Consider the following 25,477-nt stretch of genomic DNA (forward strand, 5'->3'; position numbering starts at 1 on the left):
AAACTGAGTTTTCAGTGGCCCAGAGCTTTTAAACTGTAAGGTTTATTTTTGTAAAAGAATGCCATTCATCAATCCAATGTACAGTTCCCATTCAAAATGTTCAGTGAAAACAGTGTTGGGCCAGATAGGTATCACTTTATACCATTTCTAATAGTTCAGGATGTTGAGTGGGCACAGAGATAATCATATACAGATCATATACAGATTTAAAACGTTCTTTATTTCTGAAACAGAACTGCAGCCTGCTCAGTAGGGTCGTAGTAGCCTAGTGCTTAAACACACTGAGCAAGACACTTAACCCTAAGTTGCTCCAGGGGGGGACTGTCCCTGTAAATACTGATTGTAAGTCGCTCTGGATAAGGGCGTCTGATAAATGCCGTAAATGTAAATGTCAGCAGTATTTAAGGTGGAACTGCAGCCTGCTGAGCAGTATGATATGGAGGCCATCCTGATGTGCGTTCTTAGAAAAGCGTAATCAGAGGGCAAATGCAAATGTGTGGCTTGCACAACAAAAGACTGAGGAGATTCAAGCTGAAGACCTGTGAAAATCTCAGGGCCTTGCACCAGAAAATAAAAAAGTCAGTAATTCTCGTGTTAAGGTGGAACTGACTATTTGAATAAGGAGCTACATCAGCTTCATGTTTTACTTTGTGAGTTGCTTATTAGATGCCGCTCCAGCCAGTCAGCGAATTGCCTGCTGCCCTCTCTTTCTGTGGTCCTTACTCCCCACAAACCCTAAACACACAGCCAAGATATCAAAGGAGTGTCTTCAGGACAACTCTGAATGTCCTTGAGTGGCCCAGCCAGAACTCATACTTGGATCTGATTGAACATCTCTGGAAAGATCAAAATGATAAAGATAAAATGTGTATGCTGACGTTTCCCATCCAACCTGATGGAGCTTGAGAGGTGCTGCAAAGAGGAATAGGTGAAACTGGCCAAGGATAGGTGTGCCAAGCTTGTAGCATCGTATTCAATGCTGCCAAAGGTGAATCAACAAACCATTGAGCAAAGGCTGTGAATACTTATATACATGTGATTTCTCTTTTTTTTATTTTTAATAAACTTGTCAGAACCTCAAGTAAACTTTTTTTCACATTGTCGTTATTGTGTTATTGTGGGTAGAATTCTGAGGAAAAATACTGCAACGTTAAAAAAAATGTGGAAAAAGTGATATGCTGTTGTCATGGCTGGGTGCTGCTTGGTCATCAGCCTGACAATGGAGCCCTGATGGAGGTCGGCCTGATTTACCAGGGCTCCACAAAAGAGGGACTCAGTGTCTCAGTCTAGAGTCTTTTTTGACACATGCCTCAGGGTCTGTTTGAGTTCCTTTTATGTTTCCTTTTGTTTTAGTTTCTGTATTGTACTGTTCTTCCTGAAAGGATGCACTGTAAGACTAAAATGCTCAGACTTTTAGGTGACTGAAACCTGACTAGACTAAAATGACCCTGGAAAAGGTCACTGTACTCGTTCAGTAATCCATCATAATTTGAATCTACTGCATTTTCCAGCAATCTCTGTTGAAAAAGTGAAAGTGTAGTGATTGTGAAACATTGCAGCCCAGAACACGCGTCCTCTGTATTTAAACCCTTGGTGAGCAGTGGGCACCACGACAGGCACCCGGGGAGCAGTGTTGTGCTTTCTCATTACAGGGCTGCTTCTTTAACCGCTAGGCCACCACTGACCCTAAAGTGTGGTTACCATTTTATAGGTTTAGTCTCTCACAAGTAGATAAGCCCAATATAGTTTGGGAGGATTCTGTGTGCCACATCGACCCCACGTCTTTCCTTGTACAGATCCGTGTTGTGCCCTGTGTTCATCTCTTCTCACCACATCAACACTGCAGCTCCCACTGAACAGCTCCTTGGCTTGCATCTTCACCGTCTCCACTGCTCTACAAAAATCATTCAGACTCTTTGCAAGGCAGAGGCGTTCTTAGATTCCTACTTCTGTCTGAAGGTGATGCAGGGCTGCTGCCTGTTTAAATAGTCCAAACGTGTCTCACATTAGCTGTACTGAGACAGTGGAGATTTACTTTTTAGATCTCAGGCGGCTTCAGAGCCTGGACCCTAACCCATGTCTGGATGACTGAACGGTGTGTGAGCTTGCAAAAAAGTTGTCACGGTCGGTAATCTGCTTTTGGATTCTGCTCCTCATCTATAAAGCTTTTCATGATGACTCTCCAGTATATTTTAGTAAACTTCTAGTCCCTCATAACCCACCACAATCCCTTCACTCTCTGGGTGAAGGCCTACTTGCTGTCCCCTGTGTTACACAGTTACTGCTGGAAATAGAACATTTGCTTACAGAAACCCATGGACACACATGGATAACTGAGACTTTCCATATTGCAGTTCCCTTGTTCTAACACTAAATAATGTGCGTTCTTGTGGTCAGAGATGTTCTTATATTAAATAAGATTATTTCTTAGTATAAGTACAGCCAGGGTTAAGTGTCTTGCTCAGGGGTAGTATGATGGTACTATGTGGGGTTGTGAAGCACAACCTGAGGAGCAAAACACGACACACATCCTGTTCTGCATGCAAAACTACACTCCCTGTCCAAAAAAGTCACTGCCAGGAATGAAAAAATAGTGAACTAGTTTAGTTGGACATTGCCAGCTCCGCCCCCTCAGAGACTCCGGTGAGCTTCATTTTGATCAGCACGGTCAGTTCCGCCATTTGGTGGTGTTCTGCATCGTCTGTTGATCGCCTGTAAAGGACGAACAGTATTGAACATTTGAAATTTTTAGTAAAAAACTCTCAACAATTCATGAACAATTTTTGTAATGGGCCATTAAACATTGTCGTGTAAAGGATTACATTATCCAAAGCAGTATTAATATTACAATAATGAATAAAAATAATGCTGCAGGGACATCCTGCCCCCCTGCAACCACCAGTGGGCGCCACAACTTTATGTTTGACTGGCTAGTTTCACTAACATTCTATAAGTTGTCTACAAATGTTAGTATTGTATATATCTGATCAGTTTAAATGTGAAGGATTGACATGTTCTTTCTACACTAAATTAGTTAAAGACAATATAAAAGGAGTTGAATCAAAGTCCTGTTTTTCTGTTATGAATAACTTGGCTTCTCTTCTCTTGAACTACAGACCATAAATATCTCCCGCAGATAAATTTAGACCCGCTGGTGGCTGCAGATTAAAGTGGCTGCAGACGCTGTTCAGAGTTTAGTCTGTGGACTTTTCTGCTCACCTGTATTCAGAGGTAAGGCCCTAGTTGGTACAACACTCCAGAATAAAATTGTATGGTGTATGGTTTTAGTGGGCTGTGGCTGGTTAGATATAGTTTACATTTATCATTATATCATTTATCACATATATTATCGTGACCAGGACAGGATTTGTATACTGCCGATCTAGCTGTGTGATGATTTAGGAGATCCTTCTAGTCCTGCTCTTATCAGAAATGGTAACGTGAAAGAGCTGCAAACTTTAAGTCCATTCTACTGATGTGTCTTTAGCCTGGACTTTAATCTGGACACTGTATCTGGGTTCCGAACATTAGCAGGACGGCTGTTCCAAAGCAGGAGAGCTCTGTAGCAGAAGCTCATCCACCTGCTGAGAACTTGTTCATTCTCGGGACCAAACTTTAAACTTTTTTCCCCTTGTGTGCATAAAGGGTGAGAGTGTGTGTAGTGTCAACTGCAGCGCCTGTCAAAGCCCATCGAGACACCCTGTAGGCGGTTTTCAATACTTGACTAGAGTTGTGAACCTTCACTGGTTTCACGATTCGATTGTGATTATCAGCACCGCGATATCGATGCATGCATGCCATAAATGTTCTACATGGTCACATGATGTCTCCAAATACAAGAGTTAAGGTCTCGTACTCCTGTGTGGGCACTTTTATTTACTACAGTGAGCAGAAAAACTCGGTGTGTAGTCCGCGTTCACCTTGTAACAGTCGTATATATACCGGTGTTTTTCTCTGCATGCTTCACCAGAGTTTCTCCACGACACGATTCAAACCTGTTACAACCTGAAACCACAAACGGCAGAAAAAGTGCCTGGTTCAGATGTACGTGGCGTCAGGTGAGCGAGGGTTGAACAAAGACCCTTTTCTGCACATTGGAGAAAATCTAAAGCCACTTTCAGATCGAACAAAGCACAAGAGCAAAAAAAACAGAAGGTTGCCGGTTCGAATCCTGAACCGCCAAGGTACCACTGAGGTCCCCCTCCCCACACACTGCTCCCCGGGCGCCTGTCATGGTGCCCACTGCTCACCAAGGGCGATGGTTAAATACAGGGGACACATTTCGTTGTGTCACCGTGTGCTGTGCTGCAGTGTCTCACAATGACAATCACTTCACCTTCACTTTACTGACTGTTGAATTCTCTCTCTCAGTAAGGAGGAGGAAGCTGGATTGACATGAAGTTGCTGTGGAGGCTCCTGCTGTTGGTGCTGATGTCTACAAAGCAGTCAGTTGCACAGACAGAGGATGGTTCAGAGTTGGCAGAAGGAGAATCAGCAGAAGCATCTGTGGTCAAATTGGGTGTGCCTGACACCAGGCAGTCCTGTGCCATGTGGATGGGTGGGGTGCCGGGTACTCCTGGCCACAGTGGGCTCCCAGGCAGGGATGGAAGAGATGGACTTGCTGGGCCAAAGGGTGACAAGGGAGATCAAGGCATGGAGACTATGTTCTAATATCCTAACTACTATCCGGTCCTGGGTGCAGCTAATGGTCAGAATTGATCAAAAATATGAATATGCTGCTGCTGTGTTGCAGGTCAGCCAGGAGAGAAGGGTGAACATGGCGAAAAGGCAGAACCTGGTCTTCCAGGACCCAGAGGCTTTCCTGGGACACCAGGGGTGCAGGGCTCCCCTGGGAACAGCCCCGCTTCCCATCACTCAGCCTTCAGCGTGGGACTGACCAGTCCGGTGTCAGCCACCAATGTGCCTATCCGTTTCAACAAGGTTTTCCTGAATGAACAAAGGCACTACGATGGCATCAGCGGAAAGTTCCGCTGTGTCCTGCCTGGAGTGTACTTCTTCACCTACCATTTCACCATCTACCCCAGAGACGCCAAGGTGGGCCTGTACCGCAACGACAGACCGGTCCTCTTCACCTATGACCAGTACAAAGAGCGCGACCTGGACCAGGCATCTGGAAGCGTGCTGCTGAAACTGCAAGCTGGAGACGAGGTCTGGCTTCAGGTGTATGGAGAGGAGGAGTTCTCCGGCATCTATTCTGACAACACCAATGACTCAACATTCACTGGATTTCTGTTGTACCCGGACTTTACGGAGGAGAACAGCACCTGAGACACACACGTTAACACAGCCCACTATCACATATGTAGACATGTAGCGCCCCTCTGCATTCAAGACGATAAATATTAGCCCTCACTGTGATATTCTTGTAATTATTTGGTCTACTTGACCTTTAAATTCATTTTTTATTTGGGATTGAAATTAAACCAGTGATCTTAATTATTCTGGAATTAGATTTCGGTGTATTTGGTGGATATCGAGCGCAAGTCGACAGTTCCACTTTACCTCAACTTCATAAACGGATCTGTTCTCCATTGCTTGTTCTCACGCACCCAAATTGTGCATTGAATTGTGAGAACTAAAATTGAAAATTGCAATATCAATTTCATTGGAATTTTAATTCAAATGAATACATTCAACTTCAGTGCGGTCAATTCAAATTCAGTTTTTCCCATTTAGATTCAAATATATTTAATTAATTTCCCTCAATGAACAAAGACTCTCTTGTTTCCTTTCCTTAATCTCTATAAACCTAGTTATTACATTTATGAATTTAATAATTATTACAGGGCTACATCCACTTGTCAACAATTTACAAATATAACATGCAATCTTTTATAAGTAAAGAAATCAGTAAAAGACATAACAATGATTCTGTAACTCAGGACATTTTTTCATCAGTGCTTTCATCATCATCATCATCATCATTATCATCAACCTGTTTCATAGCCATCATTGCATCTGGATTTATCATCATATTGCGGGTAAACTAAACAAATTTCACACTTCTCCACATTTGAGAGAAGGTCCACCCATTTGTATTGATGTTGAAATCTGTTCAATCTTGTATTTTACAACTTTACATTAGTCTCGTGCTGCTGATTTTACTTGATATAGAGGGGCAGAATATGTTTGCTAGAAAGGGTGATTATGAGCATATTAGTGATAATCAGCATCACAGGAAGATTTAATCGTTCAGCTCTATTAGTGGATGACATGTCTGAAAGTTGGAGGGTTTGGATCTTTTGGATCTTTGTTAACGTTTTCATTTCAAAAAAATGTTCAGATGGACTGAAACAGCAGGCCTGCCACAGACTAATGAAATCTGTCACTGTGCATCACTTCTACCAATGCTCTGTCATCAGCTCTTAAATCCAGTCATGGCTTATGTTCCTTCAGTGAGTGATTTTTGGACCCACAGCAGAATAAAGGGTGAAATTCAATGCCAATGCATGGAAAATAATGCTTCTGTAACATAATGAAAAAAATTAAAATGAATATTATGTGTCTGCATCTGTGGTCTATATGTGTGTAAGTCAATATGACCTTCGTTATCGTTGGGAACTGTGTGGCAGAATGTGGGTCAGTATTGATGATTCTGTTTGTTCCTCAGCGGTTTATTGTGGTGGTCCTGCGCAGTCAGCTTTCGTCTTTCCTTCTGGATTCTGTCTGTTTCTGGTCCTCTTCTGATGGTTCACCCTTCTTCGTCCACTGCATTTTGGGGTATGTAGGAATTTTTGTGGGTAGGGGAAATTATTATGCCCGGACAGCTTTAATGGTCTTTTTAAAATGTTTATACTGTGTACATAAAACATGACGCTGACAAAGAGATCAGTTATTTACATAAATGAGAAGCAGCACTGTCCGTGTAATTTTCATCTGTAGAACTATGTTATGCTCATTGAAATAGATATCTACTACAAACCCAGTGCACAGATTCTTCTCGCTGGTGGAGCCTCACCAGCAAGTTCAATTCTGACAAACCCACCAATGAACTAAATCTGAATGTATCTGTGTGTATTGTGTGTGTGTTGTTGGCTGTACCAGCTGCTGATCTCAACTCTTATTCACTTCATATGCTGGAATGCATGGCTCTACCAATGGGACGAGGAAGTAAGTTGGGAGGGGAAAGGTGTCTGTCATTTGTTTTTAAATCTTTTGAGTCCTTGCTTCCTTGAATGAGTACAATACACCAGGTACATTGAACAATTTAACCATAACTCTGAATAAATGAATCCTGTATAAACAGAGCAATGACTGTGCAAAGCGACGGGCTTGCAGGAAGTCAGTGCAACAGACGACTCAAAGCGACAGTACAAAATGTTGTTGTGAATGAATGTGTGTTGAACCTGGACAGCGGGGAAGCGGGCTGTGAATGTGGTCAGTTGGTGCCAGAGCAAGATGCTGCCTGCCAAGATGCTGCCTGCCTGCCGTTTCGTCCGTTTAATAGGGTGTTTTGGTATATCGGCCCGAGTAATACTGACCCGCGTTTGCAAATGGAGCAGTCTTAGCATTACACTTTAATTACACTTTCTTAAATGCTGAAAAGATAACATTTTAAATGCAGGGTGTTTTTTCATGATAAGCTTTGTCCTCCTGAGTCAATGCATGGTGAGATCATTTCTGGGAATGGTGTGCTGATAATGTCATGGCTACACAAGCCTCTCACCTGTCTTTGTAAATGCCTTCCTGTCTCTGTACTTGCCTGTAAACTCCCACCTGTAAACCCCCGCCTGTAAACTCCCACCAGTAAACTCTGTCTCTGTACTTGCCTGTAAACTCCCACCAGTAAAGTCCAGTCAATCTCTGTACTCCCCTGTAAAGCCCCGCCTGTAAACTCCCACCTGTAAACTCCCGCCAGTAAACTCTGTCTCTGTACTTGCCTGTAAATTCCCGCCAGTAAAGTCCAGTCAATCTCTGTACTCCCGCCTGTAAACTCCCACCAGTAAACTCCCGTCTGTCTCTGTACTCACCTGTAAACTCGCGCCTGTAAACTCCCGCCTGTAAACTCACTCCTGTAAACTGCCGCCTGTAAACTCCCGCCAGTAAAGTCCTGTCAATCTCTGTACTCCCCTGTAAACCCCCGCCTGTAAACTCCCACCTGTAAACTCACGCCAGTAAACTCCCGCCTGTCTCTGTACTCCCCTGTAAACTCCCGCCTGTAAACTCCCACCTGTAAACTCCCGCCTGTCTCTGTACTCGCCTGTAAACTCGCGCCTGTAAACTCATTCCTGTAAACTCGCGCCTGTAAACTCCCGCCAGTAAACTCCCACCTGTAAACTCCCGCCAGTAAACTCCTGCCTGTCTCTGTACTCCCCTGTAAACCCCCGCCTGTAAACTCCCACCTGTAAACTCGCGCCTGTAAACTCCCGCCTGTCTCTGTACTCCCCTGTAAACCCTCGCCTGTAAACTCCCACCTGTAACCTCCCGCCTGTAAACTCCCGCCTGTCTCTGTACTTGCCTGTAAACTCGCACCTGTAAACTCCCGCCTGTCTCTGTACTTGCCTGTAAACTCCCGCCAGTAAACTTCCGCCTGTCTCTGTACTCGCCTGTAAACTCCCACCTGTAAACTCGCACCTGTAAACTCCCGCCTGTCTCTGTACTCCCCTGTAAACCCTCGCCTGTAAACTCCCACCTGTAACCTCCCGCCTGTAAACTCCGGCCTGTCTCTGTACTTGCCTGTAAACTCCCGCCAGTAAACTCCCGCCTGTCTCTGTACTCGCCTGTAAACTCGCGCCTGTAAACTCGCGCCTGTAAACTCGCGCCTGTAAACTCCCGCCTGTCTCTGTACTCGCCTGTAAACTCCCGCCAGTAAACTTCCGCCTGTCTCTGTACTCGCCTGTAAGCTCCCACCTGTAAACTCCCGCCTGTCTCTGTACTCGCCTGTAAACTCGCGCCTGTAAACTCCCGCCTGTCTCTGTACTCGCCTGTAAACTCCCACCTGTAAACTCTGTCTCTGTACTTGCCTGTAAACTCCCGCCAGTAAAGTCCCATCAATCTATGTACTCGCCTGTAAACTCCCACCTGTAAACTCCCGCCTGTCTCTGTACTTGCCTGTAAACTCCCGCCAGTAAACTTCCGCCTGTCTCTGTACTCGCCTGTAAACTCCCACCTGTAAACTCGCACCTGTAAACTCCCGCCTGTCTCTGTACTCCCATGTAAACCCTCGCCTGTAAACTCCCACCTGTAACCTCCCGCCTGTAAACTCCCGCCTGTCTCTGTACTTGCCTGTAAACTCCTGCCTGTCTCTGTACTCGCCTGTAAACTCGCGCCTGTAAACTCCCGCCTGTCTCTGTACTCGCCTGTAAACTCGCGCCTGTAAACTCCCACCTGTCTCTGTACTCGCCTGTAAACTCGCGCCTGTAAACTCCCGCCTGTCTCTGTACTTGCCTGTAAACTCCCGCCAGTAAACTTCCGCCTGTCTCTGTACTCGCCTGTAAGCTCCCACCTGTAAACTCCCGCCTGTCTCTGTACTCGCCTGTAAACTCCCGCCAGTAAACTTCCGCCTGTCTCTGTACTCGCCTGTAAGCTCCCACCTGTAAACTCCCGCCTGTCTCTGTACTTGCCTGTAAACTCCCACCTGTAAACTCCCACCTGTAAACTCCCGCCTGTCTCTGTACTTGCCTGTAAACTCCCGCCAGTAAAGTCCCATCAATCTATGTACTCGCCTGTAAACTCCCACCTTTAAACTCCCACCAATCTCTGTACCCGCCTGTAAACTCCCACCTGTAAACTCCCGCCTGTCTCTGTACTTGCCTGTAAACTCCCACCTGTAAACTCCCGCCTGTCTCTGTACTTGCCTGTAAACTCCCGCCAGTAAAGTCCCATCAATCTATGTACTCGCCTGTAAACTCCCGCCTGTAAACTCCCACCAATCGCTGTACCCGCCTGTAAACTCCCACCAGCAAAATCCCGTCAATCTCTGTACTCGCCTGTAAACTCCCACCAATCTCTGTACCCACCTGTAAACTCCCGCCAGTAAACTCCCATCTGTAAACTCCCGCCAGTTTCTGTACTCGCCTGTAAACTCCTGCCAGTAAACTCCCGTCTGTGTTCAGGTGTGTGTCAGCTGCTGGCCTCCCTGCTCTACGGGCTGGAACCTGTCATGGATGCCAGTGAAGACAGCAACTTTCTGCAGGACATGCTGATGGGAAACACCCTTCATCTGTTAATAAAGGTACATTTACATTTACAGCATTTACCAGACGCCCTTATCCAGAGCGACTTACAACCAGTAGTTACAGGGACAGTCTCCTTGGAGCAACTTAGGGTTAAGTGTCTTGCTCAGGGACACAATGGTAGTAAGTGGGATTCGAACCCGGGTCTTCTGGTTCACTAGGCTACTACCACCCTTACCACCTACTACCACAGCGTCCGCTTCTCTGGTTTGTGACACAGTGGGATTGTTGTAATGAAGCAATGGAAGGAACAGTGCGAGACTGGATGTAATGTTCAGGATGAGGAATGATCACAGAGAGTGTGTTCTTGCACAAAGATTGGAACTATAATAAGATTCTTATTATAATAAGGACCAATAAATGAAGAGAACATAAATGTAAAAAAAAAAAAAGAAAAAAGAAGTCCGCCTACTTTCCACCTGCAGGTTTATGAGAGGCTGCTGCAATTCCAAGCCCAAAGCCCCACCCCTGTCCAACCTGGTGCAGAAGAACTGCTTGGTGAGGTAAACATGGTAAAAGAAACTGTGCTCGTTCTGCCTCTGCTCCCTCTGGGTCTGTTCTGGACCAGTGTGTGTTGTGCCCTGATTTCACAGATTTCAATTACTATACCAATAGGAAAGTTAAGAATTAACTGTGAACATTAACTCACCACAGATTATGGAGGAACTGCAGAGGTCAGGGGTCAGTGGTGATGTTTGTGAGTTAATTTCTCTGCTCTTCAAACCTGACATCAAGGTAAGACTCCATATTCTCACAGCTGGAGCTTCTGAACCTGTCCTCTAAGGTCCACCAAGATCCACTTTGTTCTGTCTTTTGGTTTATCTGGAGCATGCTTGCCAGAGACTCTTGTTGTGAATCGGTTGTCTCCTGTAGGCTCTGCTGTATGTCCACGATTGTGTTGCTTTGAAGGACTATGGCCCACTTCTGCCACCACTGCCGGATGACTCTTGTGGCAGTGATCAGGACTCAGTGAAGGTCATTCGACTGATCAGAAACCAGGAGTTGCTGGTAAAAAACTCATGAGTTATGTGTAGATTTGTTCCAAATGAAGAGGATTAGTTTCTGAGTCTAATCTTCAGGGAGCAGGCTGTGCAGTGATGGGTAGAGGACAGTGCAGGGGTTTGAGGGGCCTAAAACCAAACGTTTTGTGAGCTTTTGGGAACATGGCAGCTCTCTGAGGAGGTTCTAATGGTAGACAAAATCCAAACACAGATCATCATTAAGATCACTGCAATATTTCGTAGGAACATACTTTAATAGGGCACAAACGGGTTCAACATACAACAAGAACCTGCACTGGCCCGGCACTGTCATTCAGCTCACACACATCCCTCACACACTGTCCAAACTCCTCATACATCTGCTTCAATGCTGACTGCCTGCATTCGTGTAATTTCCCCTGTCTGAACTGTCTGACAGCACCTTGTGTACAGGCAGAGGTGGGCATTTCAGGTCCAGAATATCCGTCCTTATTTGTCAACACAGGCCACCAAGATACTGGTTCAGTCCCTAGTAATCTCACGACTGGTTACTGTAACTACCTTCTAGCAGGTCTACCTCTATGTACCATCCGACCTCTACAACTCATACAAAATGCAGCAGCACGACTGATCTTCAACCTTCCCAAGTTCTCCCACACCACCCCTCTGCTACGCTCCCTCCACTGGCTCCCATCAGGTTCAAAATACCGATGCTGGCCTACAAAGCCAAATATGGAGTGGCACGATCCTACCTCACAGCCCTTATTACACCTCACACTGCACATCGTATACTCCGAGCCTCCAGTACTGACTGCCTGGTCCCCCCATTTCTGAAGGTACGAGGAAGATGCTCATCTAGACTCTTCTCCTTCCTCTTTAAGAGAATATTTAGATGAACTTCTAATTGTCTGACTTATGTATAGAAACTACAACAGAGTGAATAAAAAGATTGTATTCATAGTTGGGGTCTAGTGAACCAGAATTGATCACTTCATTGATGGAAGCACGTTGTAAGTCGCTCTGGATAAGGGCGTCTTCCAAATGCTTTAAATGTAAATGTAATGTAAATGATTTAAGTTGGTTAATTGTACAAGTTTATTCAACATACAAATTCTACCTGTACTGCACACCTCCAAAAGTTTGGAACAAAATCCTAGTGAGGGTTTTCACCTTCTGGACCGGAAATCCACCTCTGTCTACAGGCTAGTCTATGGTTTGGTGTGTGATCTCATTGCTCAGTCGTTGACAGTCAGCCACATAAAATGACTTTCGGTGTTCTGATTCCAATCTAGGGAGCCACTATAAAGAGGGATGGGTCAACTGGCGGCATTGTGGTAGCGCGAATCATGAAAGGTGGAGCAGCTGATCTCAGTGGTTGGTCTGATTTTATCTGTACAGCAGAATGATGTTGCTGTTTCATTAATGTTTCTTGCAGTGTGTCTATGTGTGTTTGTCTTTGTGTCATGTTTCCATTGAAAGAAAAGGATGATAACTACAGCTGCTGTCTGTTCTCTATGCGTATCTCCCACAGGTTTGATACATGTAGGGGATGAACTAAGGGAAGTTAATGGAATTACAATGGAGCACAGACAACCCCAGGAGATTCCATCTATCCTGGTAAGACAACAACAACAACAACATTTATTTCTTATATAGCCCAAAATCACGTACAGTATGTCTCAATGGGCTTTGACAGGCCCTACAGTTGACACCCTCCACACTTGACCCTTCTGCACACAAGGAAAAACTCCACAGAAAAAAACCTCTAGGACAGAGAAAAAAAAGAAAGTAAGAAACCTTGGGAAGGAGTGATAAAGAGAGGGACCCCCTTCCAGGGTAGAGTGAGCCTGCAAATGGTGTCAGTGCAGGGCTGGTGATGATTTGTACAATATAATATAAGTCCTACAGTTGTAGGGTTGGAGAAGTCCAGAATGTAGTCCAGTGTCATGGTCTACATTACGAATCCAATATGATCTTATTGGTCCATTTGAAGATCCCTGCAGCTGTAGTGGTTACGGTGGTGGTGGCCGTGGTGACCCTCTGGTTCGTTTCATGCTATGTCCTTGTTTAGCAGTTGTCAGGAACCAGGATTTATCTGCTGGTCTCTTCACTGGAGTCTGCTGGTGGTCTGTGTGCTTGATTCTGTGTCTCAGAGAAAACAAACAGAAGCAGCGGCAGACGGTGGCATTGTACGACTGATACTGAAATATGTGGTTATAATTGTATATTGGTGCTACAGTGGCCTGGTACCCTAACTAGGACAGCCTAACTAGGGTGAATTTAACTTTGTCTGTGTCTGTGTCTAACAGGGGGACTCTGAGGTAAACTGGACTTTATAATTGACACTGTGTCAAAGTGAAGTGAAAGACAGTTTGACGTGTATGTTTACATTTACAGTATTTGGCTGACACAGTTATACAGACCGACATCCAGAAGAGCTGATTGCTATCATGGTATCTGAATAGCCTATACTGATTAGCACATCAGTTTAGTTTCAGATGATGAGCTCTTATTCAGGATGAGATCTTGGTGGACACGTGTACATCTGATGGTTAAAAAGAGAGGAAATGTTGGGTGTCATCTGCATAGCCGTGGTTGGATAATCCATGTAAAGATATGTCGTCACCAAGAGTTTTGGTGTAAAGGGAGAACAGGAGAGGGCCAAGTACTGAGCCCTGAGGGACATCAGTTACCGCACATTTGTATGGGTGGAGTAAGTCGGAGGTAGTGTAACACACTCACCTATGAACCTGATGAGCACAAAGAGATAGGTCTGATCAGTAGTTGTGTCAGTGAGTAAGAAACTTAACCCTAAGATACTCCAGGGGGACCCAACTTGATTACTGATTACAGCCCTAATTAAGAGTAAAAATATCATCTTTATTAATCACTTACAGATAAAAGTACTGATGTGCTGTTGTAATGCTCATTTCTTCATGCAGGCCCTGTATAAGGAAACAGTGACATTTAAAGTGATTCCGGGTTCTGAAGGGGAACAAGCAGCACCATCACCTCTGGTACACAAGCCCTGCACATTATGTATTTCTCTGGTTGAGGCCCGTAGTGCTGTAATGTACCAGGGGTTTGCTGTAGAGGCTTCATCTAGAATGAGAACTCCAGAAATCCTTTTTTCTGTAATTAAAAATGAAGGCCTCTGTCACCTCTTTTGTCACAACACCACTAGATCAGCAGCAAAAATCTTATCCAGAATCTGTAGGTATGTTCTGTTTTTTGTTGCAATAAACAGTAGATCTGAAGGTAGTCACAAAAACCTGCTACACACAAGCCTTGGGAGATAAGACTGGAGATTGTTTACCTGGAGAATGAATAAAGATTATGTAAATGACAAGTAGTCTAATTAGTGACTGATCACTTGCATTTGTTTCAGATCTTTGTTAAAGCGCTGTTTGACTACAGCCCACTAAAAGATCCATCAATTCCCTGCAAGTCAGTTGGACTGGCTTTTATTAAGGGAGACATTCTGCAGATTGTGAGTCAGGAGGATGAGGTCTGGTGGCAGGCGAGGCACATCAATGAATCCGATGTCCAGACGGGTCTAATCCCTTCGCAACAACTGCAGGAGAGGTGAAACATTACAGTTCTACAGACAACACAGAGTTTGGTCAAAAATCTGGGCTCATGTAGACTGCTGATGGACATCAGTGTTTAACATCTGGAACTGTGACACTATCCATATCACATTCATATCTGCATTTCTCCACCCCATATTTTTCCTATATGTATATCTTGTTGGTGTAATTACACCCAGTATAATTAAACACTTTACCTTAATACCTGCAAATGTGACTCTATCCATGCTATACTCATATCCACATAATTCTTCACCCCATATAGTTCTTATATGTTTATCATACATTCATGTATGTCTTGTTGCATCTGCACTTTATCCCTCCGGGCCTACAGTTTTTTATAAATTTTTTTACTGTTTTAAGGTCGATTTTGACAATGTATGACAGTGTACGTGACAAGAAAAAATCAGAAACTAAAACTTGTAAAACTTGTCTCCTCTGCAGGAGGGTGATACTGCAGCGACCAGAGACCATCTTTAATTCCCAGCAAGTCCAACAACAGGGAGCAGGTAAAAAAACTCCAATCTGAGTACAAGAAACACAAATACACACATACAAATATGCACATAACTGGACATGAGACTCTTCTACTGCAGGCTACATTTAGCTGTAAAGATCACCCATGACTTGACACATGGACACCAACACATCAACAGGGCAGATAAAGATAAACCTTTTAACATAATATTAAGTTTATTAGCCCAAACTAGATCGGGATTCGAACCGGCAACCTTCTGATCACGGGGCCGCTTCCTTAACTGCTAGGCCACCACTGCCCCTAAAGGAAGCGATGGAGGGTGTGTTTCCTCAGCAATAGGGGTTGTGATGCTCATTGATGGTCATTGGGGTTCAGCATTCCTTTGGGGGTCTCTGTGCACCCCCTGCTGGGTGGAGGCAGGGCTGACCCTAACAAATTTGGAGCCCTAGGCAAGATTTTAGGTGGTGCCTCCTTGCATTGCAGTAAATTTCACTGCTAGAGTAGATATACTTAGAAGAAACTGGTTAGCTTTGTCTCAGACATTCTTTTATTTAAATAAACCAATTGCATTTTAAATTGATAACACAAGACTCTCCTGTCCATCCCGCCATCCTGGCAGTGGGTTGCTTCCTACCTTAATGAGCTGTCTTACCCAGTGACTTGGTCTTCTCCTTTTCCCCTCTACAAAAAATCACTTGGTGAGGTCATTAGTTATGACTACTATGCTGACGACACTCAACTCATCTTCTCTTTTCCTCCCTCAAATATACATGCCGCTTACTAGTTGTCATTCCATCAGATTCTTGACCTCATCAGGATCTTACTATCTACCTGAACAACTCGCAGATCTCTCCTTCTACAACTGCATGCAATCTTGGAGTAACTATAGGCAACCAACTGTCCTTCTCGACTCACATCACCAATCTTTCCCACTCATGTAGATTCCTTCTCTACAATATCAGACGAATTCACCCTTATCTATCAACACAGGCCACCCTCTACTGGATCCCAGTAGCTCAGTTCAGGCTATAGACACTCAACATTGCAAGTTATCTGTGTAACATTCTCTTAATAGCAGTCATTTTACATTTAGAGCATTTACCAGATGCCCTTATCCAAAGCGACTTACAATCAGTAGTTACAGGGACAGTCCCCCCCTGTAGACACTCAGGGTTAAGTGTCTTGCTCAGGGACACGATGGTAGTAAGAGGGATTTGAACCTGGGTCTTCTGGTTCATAGGCGAGTGTGTTACCCACTAAGCTACTACCCAGTCAAATTGTCATTGTTGGTGTCAAACAAGTTGTGAATTTTTTGTAATATTAAAACAGAAGATGACTTCTGAAGTGATGTACTTGAAGCAAATGTACTGAAGAGTACCTGGTATGTCTGTTACATGTTCCCACCTTAGATGATGCAGTTGCACGATCCCCTGAGTGTGATAGTGTGGCTACGGGTCTTTCTGACTGTATGTCTGATCCCTGTTTGTTTTAAAGCAGAGCAGATTGATGCTGATTACACAGCAATCAGCGGGATCCATATTGGTGAGAATCTGTCCTCAAAAGCTCTGGGTGAAATTGTTGTTGTGTTAAGTTACTCTCTATTTTAATGGCTTGTGTGGTTCGTTATGGTAATAATGTGGAAATAATTAATAATAGATTAATAGCTTCAGAAGTCTTGTGATGAATGTATTGAATAAAAATGTTGTATTGATATGTTGTCATGATGTGTTCCCAGCGGGTACGAGGAGGAGCTTCCGACAGAGTATGAAGGCTCCTAAGATGTGGAGGAGGGATGCCACGCCCATTCCCACCTACCAGGAAGTAATGTCATACAAGAGAGAAGCTGAAGACCTACAGTACCTGGTGCTACTGGTTGGTGAGTGTGAGGAAACACAAACACACTACTCGCACATTCACACAAACACAGGAAGTCCATCAGGATGCATTTAAGGCATTATTTGTTTACATTTACAGTATTTATTTAACGCCTTTATCCAGAGACACTTAAAATCAGTAGTGACAGGGACAGCCCCCCCCCCAGAGACACTCAGGGTTAAGTGTCCTGTTCAGTGTGTTACCCACTAGGCCACTACCACCCTCATGCTGACTTTTCCAGAGGTCATGCTGACCGGAATTGTAGAAATTGCTGGGAAAACTGGAATATTCTGACTGACAAAGATAAAAAGACAAGTTGACAGTTTCCTTCTTTCAAAGTGAATCTCTTGGTTCTGCAGGCCCCAGTGGAGTGGGGCGGAGCGATCTGAAGAAAAAGCTTCTGCTCTCCGATCCTGACCTCTTTAGTGTACCCATCCCACGTGAGTCACCACAGATGTCAAATTCAGTTACTTCAGATTATAAAGACTCTGTTCCGTCCCAAAGCAGCCAAAATGAATAATTTTGTACGACGATGAATGTTTCGCTCCGTGATTCGGCCTGGAATTTTGTGTGTCTGTGTTGCCAATTATCCTGAGTGTGTACTGGCCATATAAATGGAGGCCTTTTGTGCCGTGTCCTCGTCAGGTCCTTAATTTGTCTCCCGTACTTGTGTTACCTGTAAAAAAAGTCTCGTTTATGTATCTGTTCACCATAACGTGTCCACTCCACTCCACTCCAACATACAGGTGACTAGAAGAACGTCTAATATTCCATTCAGAAAATGTGGCCACAATCACTTACTATAGCAAAGCAGAGATCTGCTATGAGGTAGTGAAGGTTGTACGTTTTAATGAGGTTTCTTTTTCTTTCTGTCTGTCCTGCAGACACGACTCGAGAACAGAGAAAGCAGGAGAAGGAAGGGGTTGAGTACAACTTTGTCTCTCGACGGGAGTTTGAGGAAAACATTCTGAGCCACAAGTAAGCAAGTGAACAGATGAAACCTAATCAGCTGTAGATCCCAAATGTCTGAAGGAACATTTGTGTTTGCTGCCTCACAATCCGTCTCTCAGGTTTATAGAGTATGGTGAGCACATGGGACAGTACTATGGGACAAGTGTGGATTCGGTACAGAAGGTCCTGGCTCAAGGCAGAGTGTGTCTGTTGGACGCTGGTCCTCATGTGAGTGAGCAGGGAACGTGTGTCTTGATCCTGACTGTATTCTGCGTCCTGAGACCCTCATTTACATTTATGACATTTATCAGACGTCTGAATGATGTCTGAATCTGTGCCATGATTCGTCCCATAACATATTTAATCACAACAGGAGTGAGACACCTGATAAAAAATGTGTAATATTTGATAATTTTATTGTCATTGTAGCAAGGAAGCGGCCCCGTAATCAGATGGCTGCCGGTTCGAATCCCGATCCGCCAAGGTTCCATACTAATATAATGCAAAATATAATACAAAACAAAAAATTAAAGTGTGAGGTAGAAACATTATTGCACATGAGAAAGAAATTGAATTTAGTCTGTTTGTCCTGGTTTTCATGCTCCTGTATGGCAGCAGTTTGAACAGGTCGTGGTCGGGATGTGAGGAGTCCTTTATATTTTGTGTTCTCTTGAGGCAGCGAGATCTGTGCAGTTCGTCCAGAGATCAATTACCAAGCATAATATTTTCATCTCATTTGTTTGACTGGGTTCATTTTATCTACTTTTAGGACTTGTGTAAAAATCTGATGATTTAGGTCAAATTTCTAAAGGGTTCACAACCTTTTATTCGCAAGTGTATATTTTGTGTTCCACAATACTGCAGGTCATTCAGAGACTCTACACAACAGAGTTCAAGCCATTTGTGGTGTTCATAAAGCCACCACCCATAGAGAGACTCCTCCTCAGCCGGAGAAGCACCAGAGTAATCACCCAGGATGGGACACCGACATTACTGGTAGAGCATGCACACACACACACCCACACCCACACACATGATGGGGTGCCTGGTCAAGATGGGACCTTCTAGAAATAACTGTCGCTGTATGAATAGTTCTGATGAAAATCTGTAAATGTACATTTTCACATCATCTTATTCAGAACAATGCTGATGATCGTGATGAAGGTGAGGCTCCATTCTGTCCCTTTGTCATACAGGATGCATATTTTGAGGACATGATCAGCTCAGCAACAGCCATGGAGCAGGAGTACGGCCACCTATTTGATTTGATTGTGGTGAATGAAGACATCTGCCTGACCTTCAGTGAGCTGCGAAATGAGCTCAAGAAACTGCAGCGAGGGACACGGTGGATCCCAGCGGAATGGACCAGGATGTGAAGCTAATGGACACAATAATACATTTTCTGGTTTAAGCACAAAGCTTAAAATGGCTACGAAGTGTTTCTGCATGTCGTTTCAGATTTTACTGACATACACAGATACCCGTAATGACTTGGAGCCACCAATGTTTTACAGACAAAGAGCAATTACAAAAATAGATTTTGTGTAATGTAGTCACAAACAATATGAGCTGGAGTACATGAGCTGGACTGCAAAAAGTAGTGGAATTTATCTGCATGGTTAGAACTTGTGTTTGAGGTTTTGAAGTAAATGCTGTGATTATCGATTTCCCTGTAGTGTGCTGTTTGAGTACAGACGGTCAAGACCAGCCCTCCTGACATAACGCCTCTCGACTGCAGAAGGTAAAGCATTTACCCCTGGAGGGACCTTCAACCAAAGACCATATTCACAGACCATCATGTGAATGTGCAGAAACTCCTACAGAAACACAACGAAGCAAATGCCTATGAGGTTGACATAAGTGTAATTTATTGCGGAATATAATTAGAAAAAGAGACAGAAAACAATGAAGGTAATCCTCACCGCCCACAGACTGCAGAAACTGCCAGAACAAGCAAAAGCGTTCATGATGCTACACTAACTCACTCACTCGGCTCCAGATGATTTAAGGCAACATCACTGTTTCAACACTCAGGTGGATGGAGCGATCACGTTCACAACAGAAAAAGAAAGCAAGAAAACACAAAGCAATATATTATATACATATACGGTGTTATTTTTGGTTTATTTAACAAGAAAAAAACGCTACATTTTAACTACATATTTTTACTCAGAAGCTAAACGAGCAGTATGGCCAATTGATGCTGATTGGAGAAAGCAGAGCTTTTCAGCAAGCTCGGGGTAAAACAGGACTGTTTAGGTACGGGAATTCGGAAATTTCACAATGTGGAACACCCCCAGGTAAAACACCATAAACCAAAGTGACTGACACTACAGTGCCTTTTTCACAGGACATGAAGGTCCATCTCACAGTGAAAGGCAGAGCAGGTCTCAGCTTGAAGAGTCCTGGTGGGGAGGGCAGCGCTAGAGTAAAAGCAGGGCACGGAATACATGCTGGAGCTTACAGCCCCGAGGTTTAGGTCCCCTCTCAACCTCTCTCAGGCCCAGGGGCTGATGGGAAATGACTTGTAGTGGAGGCCACGGGAATTTGAGCGTAGAATGAAGGTTCAGTTTTGTAGTTAACACACCGGTGGTGGAGTTACTGCAGTCCCTTTGGCTCCTGATGACTGAGGGAGAATCCTACAGCTCAGGGCCCCTGTGTGTGTGTGTGTGTGTGTGTGTGTGTGTGCTAGAGGAGTTATATAAGGGAGCAGTACCCCCCACATGCCCCTCTTGCAGCCTCCGGTTCTTCTGACAGTCTGACCCCTTGACCCTGAATACTGCTCTCCCAAAGCCCGGGGGTCTGCAGGATCTTCTCCACCAGCTCCTCAAAAGCACACTGGACACCGTCACGTGTCTTTGCACTCGCCTCTAGAATGCAGACCAGGTACACATACACCAGTGAAAACCATAGTAAATTAATTTTAGAAACCTTAAAGATAAAAAGCAGGGGACACAGGTGTTTTAAACTTAAAAATGCTGGAGCTGCTCCAGTAGAATTATGACTATCAAGACCTTCCACCAGGTTGGACTAAAGTCTGGACACCGCAGAAACCGTGTGATATGAAATGTCTCAGCTTGTATAATGAAAACACTCACCTATAAAGAGCATCGAGTGTTTCCGAGCAAACTTGAGTCCTTCGTTTCTGTCCACCTCACGACTGTCCTGTGAACATATAGAATACATGACAGACAGAAGTCGAATAAATCTTTTTTAGAAAAAAAAAAAAACGCAGCCACTCCAGTGTGTTTCTTTTTGCCGGCCAGGTCAATTATGCGGACAATCCAGCAATTTTCCATAATGGATAGGTCAAGGCCCGGCTTAACAATGACCGCCACCAGTACTGTTCGGATACAGGTACTACCATGGGGTAAATGAAGGAAGAGGGTGTTAAGACTGTTCTAGAGGAGAAAAGATAATCAGACAGTGAAAAGTGGTGTTAAGAAGAAAGAATGGGAAAGGTTCAGAAGAGAGGTGATCAGTGTGCCATGTTTGCTCTCAGGGTGTTGATGGGAGAAGTACAGAGGAGGTCAGATAGAGCTGCATCATGTCTTTATGGACCTGGAGAAAGCATATGACAGGGTGTCAAGAGAAGAGCTATGGTTTCCTAAGAGGACGTCAGGAGTGGAGGGACGTATGGTGCACGTATGACGTATGTATGAGAATAGTGTTAAAAGCAGTGAGGTCTGCAGTAGGAGTGATAGATGTGTTCAAGGTGGAGGTGGGTCTATATCAAGGATCACCTCCGATCCCTTTCTTGTCTGCTATAGTGATGGACAGGTTGACAGATTAGATCAGACAGGACTACCCATGGACTATGATGTTTGCTGATGTCATTGTGATCTGTAGTGAGAGCAGAGTGGAGCTGAAAGAGAGGAGAGGAATGATGGTCAGGGGACTGAGAAAGAATACAAGCGAGTGAATGAGAGGGAAAACAGTCAGGTTACAGGAAGTAGAGCTGGTTAAGGATCGGGACTTCAGGTACTTAGGTTCAACAGTTCACAGTAATGGGAAGTGTGATAGAGAGTGAAGAGGAAAGTGCAGGCAGGGTGAAGAAGAGTGGCAGGTGTTATTTATGACAGGTGGCTACCAGTAAGACTGAAAGAAGGCTAACAAGACAATATTGAGACCAACGATGTATGTGGGTTGGATGGACAGTAAATCTGATGAAAAGAGCTGGAGGTGATAGAGGTAAATATGCTGACATTGGGGGTGACAAGTATGGACAGGATTAGGAATGAGTGCATTAGAGAGACAATCAGGGTTGGATGTTTCAGAGACAAAAAGTCAGAGGGGCGAGATTGTGTTGGTTTGGACGTACAAAAGAGAGACAGTGAGTATGTTGGGAGAGGGATGATGAGGATGGAGCTACCAGGCAGATGGAATAGAGGAAGTCCTAGTTGGGGTTTCTAGATGTGGTAAGAAAGGACATGCAGGTGGTTGGTGTGAAAGAGGAAGATGTTGAACATGGGGAAATGGAGATGGCTGGAGCAGGAAAAAAAACAAAAAAACACACCACACACCAACCTTATCGATTTTGTTTCCAACCAGCATCTTGACCAGATCATTGCGAGTGCAGTACGTCTCCAGCTCATTCAGCCAGTTGTCCAGTTTGGAGAAAGTGTCTCGCTTTGTTACATCATACACTGGTAAAAGGAAGAAAAAAGAATTAGGGCTGGGCGACAAAACAATATTACTGCTGGCAATATCTAAAAACAAAACCGTGATTCAGGTCATCTCCTTTGAAATAGTTCCAAATATGTACAGTTTAGCAACGGGACAGCAATTCACTTCAGCTGTCATTTGGAAATGTCTCTGTTTGTTACATCCATGTGAATCAGCCACAGTCCAAATCAAAAAACAAAGCTACTGGAGAAAGCGCTGTTTGACATTTTAATAAATACACAAATTCATCTTTTTAAGCCATATCACCCTGTCCCAAGTGAAACACACCTCAACTGACTCATGATCCTACTACACTCAATTAAAGCAACAAAGCATGCAGTTGTTAGAAAGTCACTGGGTAAATATGAAGTACTTGAATACAGCTCTTAATCATTGAATTCATGTGTTTTCAGTAAAATTAAGTGTCACCTGTCCTACTGAAAAAATGTTTGCTGAATTCAGACAAAGTTTTGTCATAGGAAGCACAGTGAGGGAATTGGAAAAAGACGATGTAGTCTGATGAGTGCTCACCCAAAATGACACCCTGAGCTCCACGATAGTAGCTGGGCGTCAGGGTCCTAAACCTTTCCTGTCCGGCTGTGTCCTGCAAACCGATCACACAGCAGAGATATGCATTAGAGGAAATACACCTTTTATATAGGGACCATTGAGAGAGATCTGACCAGCTGCATCACTGTCTGGTTTGGGAACTGCACTGTATCGAACCTCAAGACCCAACAGTGGATTGTGAGGACAGCTGAGAAGATCATCGGAGTCTCTCTTCCCTCCATAATGGACATTTACCACACGCCGCACCAGGAAAGCCACCAGCATTGTGAAGGACTCTACACACCCCTCACATGCTCTCTTCACCCTCCTACCATCCGGAAAAAGGTACCGAAGCGTCCGGGCCCTCACTGCCAGACTCTGCAGCAGCTTCATCCTATAGGCCATCAGACACCTGAACACTCAGGTACTGATACACTCACACACACACTCTCTCATATATAGATAAATATTACATATATTATCTATATGTAATATTATGTATTAATGTACCGTTCCATTTTGCACAGCAGTATTTGCACTATTTACTTTGCACATTTATTATTCATTTCACCTGTTTAGAGCTGTCTGTCTCATTGTTGTCTACGTGTTTTTTGCTAAATGTTATTCTTGTACTGCCCGTGTCTATGTCAGTATGTAACATTGTTGTTTAAAGGTTACGTGTAGCACCAGGTTCTGGAGAAGCGTTTCATTTCACTATGTTCTGTCTAACATGTATGTAGCTGAAATGACAATAAAGCTCAGCTTCAGCTTACACAGACACACACACACACACACACAGAGGACTCACCCATATGGCCAACTTTGCTCTATTCCCATCAATCGCAATGGTTTTCACTTTAAAGTCAACACCTGTGATAATTAACAGCATAAGCAATGTCTGTCAGCACAGTAGATACACACATTACAGCCTCACACTTGTCAGGCAGGCAGTCAGACACACACACAAGTTGTGTAGTGATGTTAGCTCACCGATAGTTGCTGCTTGATCGGGATCAAACGTGTCGTCAGTGAACCTCAGCAGTAGACTAATAAAAGAACGCGACCAAAATTACTTTAATGGAAACGTAATAAGCTTCAGTAGAAAGTATTAACTGCGTAATATGTTAAAGAGTCGCAGCTCCTTACTGATAAGTAATAATTTGACAAACTGAAACGTTTTCACATCTGAATAAAACGAATCTCCATCGCCGCGCAACTCACCTCGACTTTCCAACGCCGCTCTCCCCGATTATTAATATTTTTAAAGTTGTTAACACGTCGTCGTCCATCTTCTCCGGCCTGTTTACAGCCAGCAGCTGACGTTGCTGTTTCGCTGTGACGGTCTGCAGCCAGAGCTTCCGGTCCCTGACGCCTCTTCCGGAAAGGGCGGAGCTGTACAGCATGTTGCCAGATCGGGTGAGTTTCACTTCCAAACTCGGTGTCATTCCTAGAGGTTCCTAGTGCCACGCTGAAGTTCAAGGTTCAAGATTCAAAATTGGTTTATTGTAAGCACAACAGTATACAAAGTATACCGTGTATTGAAATAATGTTTCATACAAACCCCCAAATAAAAGAAAGAAAATACATATATGAGTATATATGTATATACACACTAAACTGACTAAAACTAAAACTTAAATACTGTACAGATCTCTATAAGAGGAAAGTAAAACCTCTCTGTACAATAAACAGGACAAACAGGAAAACATCATGGATATTTCAAACAGGACGCACAAGACAAGACAAACATTTGCAAACTGTTCCACCGAGGAAAACGACTCCCTCTCCCAACGACCAGGTCCTCTGTCTTTCCATGGGAGACGCCAGGATGACCCTCCACAGAGTCACTCCGGGGAAAGTGGAGGACAAGACAACTTTATTTAAACAATAATCATAAACCATGCAACTCATAAGAAATCTTTCATATCATAAATTGTTAACATAGCACTTACACTCCCACTAAAATCAATCATTGACATAAAAGTTAGAGATTTTCCACAAAAACCAAAACGAATAATAAAAAAGAGGTGAAAATTTATTAAATGTGAGACAGTATTTAATGTAGGTCATGTAGCCTTATGTGTGTGACTTAGTTGGCCTCAAGTAAGGTAGCTACTTTATAAGCAGGCCTCTCAATGTGTAGTGATCTAGTGATTGGTTCTCCCTTATCAAATGTAGTCTCACTGAGTAGTA

General features: G+C 44.0%; 3 protein-coding genes across 6 annotated transcripts; 2 read left to right on the top strand and 1 right to left on the bottom strand.

Annotated features, from left to right (window-relative positions):
- The first annotated feature begins 3,147 nt into the window (after window positions 1-3,147).
- Window positions 3,148-6,459, top strand: LOC114788221 (adiponectin-like). The gene is made up of 3 exons (XM_028976554.1): window positions 3,148-3,231; window positions 4,372-4,651; window positions 4,754-6,459. Exons 2-3 carry the CDS (start codon window positions 4,396-4,398, stop codon window positions 5,287-5,289), a joined length of 792 nt encoding a protein of 263 aa, XP_028832387.1. The 5' UTR covers window positions 3,148-3,231; window positions 4,372-4,395; the 3' UTR covers window positions 5,290-6,459.
- Window positions 6,460-6,634: 175 nt separating this feature from the next.
- Window positions 6,635-21,306, top strand: LOC114788220 (MAGUK p55 subfamily member 7-like). 4 transcript variants are annotated; one of them, XM_028976551.1, is made up of 18 exons: window positions 6,635-6,741; window positions 7,066-7,131; window positions 10,077-10,195; window positions 10,622-10,708; window positions 10,851-10,931; window positions 11,070-11,204; window positions 12,469-12,550; window positions 12,708-12,793; window positions 14,119-14,193; window positions 14,565-14,761; window positions 15,211-15,275; window positions 16,739-16,786; window positions 16,980-17,120; window positions 17,479-17,559; window positions 18,004-18,097; window positions 18,190-18,298; window positions 18,935-19,066; window positions 19,267-21,306. In XM_028976551.1, the coding sequence occupies exons 1-18, from the start codon at window positions 6,708-6,710 to the stop codon at window positions 19,444-19,446; spliced, it is 1,812 nt and encodes a 603-aa protein (XP_028832384.1). In that variant the 5' UTR covers window positions 6,635-6,707; the 3' UTR covers window positions 19,447-21,306. The 4 variants fall into 4 exon arrangements, 3 of the variants coding, with proteins under 3 accessions (XP_028832384.1, XP_028832385.1, XP_028832386.1); XM_028976552.1 differs by having other exon boundaries at window positions 16,742-16,786; XM_028976553.1 differs by having other exon boundaries at window positions 10,622-10,699.
- Window positions 19,917-24,657, bottom strand: rab18b (RAB18B, member RAS oncogene family). The gene is made up of 7 exons (XM_028976555.1): window positions 24,506-24,657; window positions 24,275-24,330; window positions 24,093-24,154; window positions 23,267-23,339; window positions 22,598-22,716; window positions 21,169-21,235; window positions 19,917-20,940 (listed from the first exon to the last, which is right to left on the bottom strand). The coding sequence occupies exons 1-7, from the start codon at window positions 24,571-24,573 to the stop codon at window positions 20,768-20,770; spliced, it is 618 nt and encodes a 205-aa protein (XP_028832388.1). The 5' UTR covers window positions 24,574-24,657; the 3' UTR covers window positions 19,917-20,767.
- Window positions 24,658-25,477: the final 820 nt, after the last annotated feature.

The sequence above is a fragment of the Denticeps clupeoides genome, chromosome 4 (assembly GCF_900700375.1).
Source record: "Denticeps clupeoides chromosome 4, fDenClu1.1, whole genome shotgun sequence".
NCBI lineage: Eukaryota > Metazoa > Chordata > Actinopteri > Clupeiformes > Denticipitidae > Denticeps > Denticeps clupeoides.